This window comes from Alligator sinensis, unplaced genomic scaffold (genome assembly GCF_000455745.1).
Source record: "Alligator sinensis unplaced genomic scaffold, ASM45574v1 scaffold647_2, whole genome shotgun sequence".
Taxonomy (NCBI): Eukaryota; Metazoa; Chordata; order Crocodylia; family Alligatoridae; genus Alligator; species Alligator sinensis.
In genome coordinates this window covers 2,152,861-2,156,608 of record NW_005841832.1, presented here as the reverse complement: position 1 = coordinate 2,156,608, position 3,748 = coordinate 2,152,861, and the positions used below count along the sequence as shown (strand labels likewise).

Here is a 3,748-nt window from a genome sequence, read left to right as displayed (position 1 = left end):
GAAGGCATGAGTGGGGTTTTCTTTCTTACAACTTGCACAAGGGTTTTCATTTCCTGGTTCTGCACATGGTGTGATGGCAGACAGGAGGCATTTCCAGATGCTACAATGAAGTCCATCAGAAACAGAGGCAGCCAGAATCATTTTTACTTTCCTGAACAGTTGCCTGATCTGCTTTGAAATCTAATGGCTTCCAATAATGATGACAAAAAAGGTAACTAGGCATTGGCTGAAAGGTTTCTATTTATCCATTTACATTTCCTGAAAAACACAATAGCATGGACTTTCATAAGCCCAGGTCTCTGGAAATGGACAGTTCCAACAACCATCTCTATTGCTTTTATTCTTGTTTGTTCTCCTGGTTTTTCATTTATTTTCTTAACATAACCTGCCCTGAACCTTTGAGAAGAAGTGTAGCAGGTAAATCAACATCAGTTATTCAATCAAATTTTTCACAGGGGGAATCCCAATTAAACCATCAGCATAAATTTCTGAGGCACATTTTTGAACAATTAGATCTAGTGACAAAGTTGCTAGGGCTGTGTGAAAAGGCCACATATACATAGTAAGCCCTGCTACATTTGACCACTCGGTTAGAGCCATGACAGAGCCAGGTTTCCATGTGCGGGGTGCCTGACACCAGACTCAGGGAAAAAACCTGTAAAGAATCACTGAGGGTACACAATCTGCACTGGGATTGCTCTATTTGGTGCTAAGGAGGCAGGGAAGGCAGGGAGCTCAGGGCTGGCTGTCAGCGCTAGGCAAGGACTTCTCTTGGGACACTTCCAAAGGAGTCTCTTACTACAATACCTTCCATATCCCACCCCTCATTCCATGGGTTTGAAAAGGAGAGATAGCAATTAGGAAGAAAATCCCAGACCTTCTCCTTCCATACATTCCTGCAGCTGCCTCAACTCCTCCAACTGAGAATCTGGCCCAGATCCCTCTGGAAGCAAGAGTCACCAGAATGGGCTTAGGCTGATGGGACTTGGTCCAAATGTCCAGGCCTTGTGGACCAAGTGCCAAGGCCATTGATTTGATGGGGTCTGGGGAGCCTGACCAAAGATCTGTGACTGATACAGGGGCTGATGGAGAGCTCTGTTGCCTTGGCTGACTGTGGTCAATGGTTCTGCTAAATTAGGGCCCCTATAGCTTTGTTAACCTTCTTTTACTGCTTTTTAAATCAAAACAAATGGCAAGTAGGTAGAATGGGAGCTGTAAAGGTGGGTTTGGGGGCCTCTGTGAATGCGGTCACCCTGGTGTAGAAACCTAGAATGACTGTCAGGAAGCTTGAACCATTTGTTATGGTCTTACTTGCCAAGGGTAGTGTGAGGGATCATGCCAGACCCTGTCACAATGTTCATTCCTGTAAGGAACCGACAGCTTCTGCTCTACCCTTGATAAAACTTTATGCAGCCTTCAGCCTCCTGTCAACTGACTGGCTCACAGCCCTGATGGATTCACAACTGTTTATAGCTCAAAATTGTAGTGATCATCACCAGGTTCGATAAACACAGACATTCATGAGTGAGAAGAACCATACAACAGGGTTTAATTAAGAGCAATTAGCAACCCTCTGCAGCCCCTATGTCTGCCCATGACTAACTAGCTTGACAGAGGGATCATATCCCCATTCCCAACCTCTGCAATCTAAACAAGAGAGCGTCTCCAAATGATAACTTCTTTCCCCACCACAGTGATCAGAACTGGCCATGGCCATCCCAGCAGACCAGCATATGTGTTAGTCATTTACTCCCAGGTCCACTTTTGATCCCAGCCCAATGACCTGTCTGATTTTCCCCATCACTGTAGCCTCACAGAGGTGATGCTATCCTGAGCAATTTATCATACATGGTAACAGTGGCGACTGTTTCATCATGGTGTAGTGGTGGCAGAGATGGTTGGAATTTTTTGTGTTAGTCTTATTGGAAGGAGACATGACAGTCTTAATATTTCCAAAACCTGCTTCTTTTTTACGGATAAATACTTGAATATACAGGTGAAAATCTGATTTGAGTCAATTTAAAAGGGCTATACATATTTTTATTTTGTAGGGGCTAGGTGAGGATCACAGACCCAATAGCTGGCTAGCCACGCAGCTGGTATTCAGTGTGCTGGAGCAACTGTTCTCTTTGTGATCCTAGGTTGTCCTTCATGGTGCTGTTCAAGACAGTCCTTTCTCCTCAACTTGTCAGTGACTGATGTAAAGAGGTGATGAGCAGGTGTGTCCTGGGTAACATCATGGTTGGAGACAATGCAACACTGGTGATGGAGTTCACCCTGGTAGGACTCTCTGATCACCCTGAGGCACAGACTACCTTCTTCTGGCTGCTGTTGATTGTCTACATAGTGACCCTGATGGGGAACAGCCTCATTGTGCTGTTGATAGCTGTTGACCACCAACTCCACACTCCCATGTACTTCTTCCTCAGCAACCTCTCCCTCCTCGACATCTGCTACTCCTCCAGCTCTGCGCCACAGATGCTGGCAAACTGCTTTGCAGAGAGACCCACCATTTCTTTCAACAAGTGTTTTTCCCAGATGTGCATCTCTGTCTTCCTGGGGATGACAGAGTGCCTCCTGCTGGCCACCATGGCTTATGACCGCTTTGTGGCCATCTGCCATCCCCTGCGTTACCCTCTGATCATAAGCTGGAAGGTCTGTATCCAGCTGGCGGCCACTGCATGGGTTAGTGCCTTCCTGCTCACCTTCATCCCTAACATGACGCTAAAAGATCTTTTCTGTGGGCCCAGTGTCATCAACCATTTCACCTGTGAGGTGCAGGCCATGCTGAAGCTGGCTTGCTCCCCAAACCATGTCCACGAGGGGATCATGTTTACTAGTGGGGTCCTGACACTCCTTGTGCCCTTTGCCTTCATCCTGGTGACTTATATACGCATTGTGCTGGCTGTGCTGTGCATCCGCTCAACTGAGGGCAGAAGCAAAGCCTTTTCCACCTGTGGATCCCACCTGGCTGTGGTCACTATATTCTATGGCACAGCCATGTCCATGTACCTGCAGCCTCCATCCAAATCTTCTTCTGACCAGGATAAGCTCATTGCTGTGTTTTATGGAGTTGTCACCCCTATGCTAAACCCCCTCATCTACAGTTTGAGAAACAAGGATGTGAAGGAGGCTCTGAAGAGACTTTCTGGCAGGATAATTCCTCCCTGAAAGACAGTCAGGGCATGAATAAATGACAGTCTTGGTGTAAAGGTCATCTACCTGTCTCTGTTGGGTTGTTCAGGCACTAGAGTAGTCCTGTGCAGCAGTGCTCCTTGGTATAACGCACGGCAGAGTCATTTATCATCAAGGTCAGGCATACCAGAAGACACCTGCTGTTGGCACTGGATTTATAACCCAGATGCCTTAATCTGAGTGGACCCCAAACCCTCAGACCAACCATGACCTTTCCATTCAACAATAGGCAAATTTTATTGATACACAGTGATGGCAGATAAGAACATTGCAAACAATTCTCTATCTACCAGTCCCAGGGCTGTCATTCGAGGGAAGGTATCTCTGGCCAATACACAAACTTCACTCTGAAGTTTCCTTTTGATTGTCAGATGTCAACAGCTTGTATGTTGGAGGCCAAGGCCCACCTCCCTCAGTGGGGTGGGTGAAATGGGCTGGCGGTATGCCCTCTGCCCATGGTGGCTTCGGGTTCCCCTCTCAGGGACCCTTTGCCATTCTGAAATCCCTTCTTTTGTATTATTTTTTTCCTTCTGATGACTCTTCATCTTTGGAC

General features: G+C 46.8%; 1 protein-coding gene across 1 annotated transcript; it reads left to right on the top strand.

The window, feature by feature from the left end:
- Positions 1-2,238: 2,238 nt before the first annotated feature.
- Positions 2,239-3,171, top strand: LOC102376412 (olfactory receptor 13H1-like). The gene has a single exon (XM_006015022.1). It carries the CDS (start codon positions 2,239-2,241, stop codon positions 3,169-3,171), a length of 933 nt encoding a protein of 310 aa, XP_006015084.1.
- The last annotated feature ends 577 nt before the right edge of the window (positions 3,172-3,748 follow it).

Bases quoted from the DNA above. Each gene is read 5' to 3' on its own strand.
- LOC102376412 (XM_006015022.1), top strand. From the start codon at position 2,239: ATGGTTGGAGACAATGCAACACTGGTGATGGAGTTCACCCTGGTAGGA.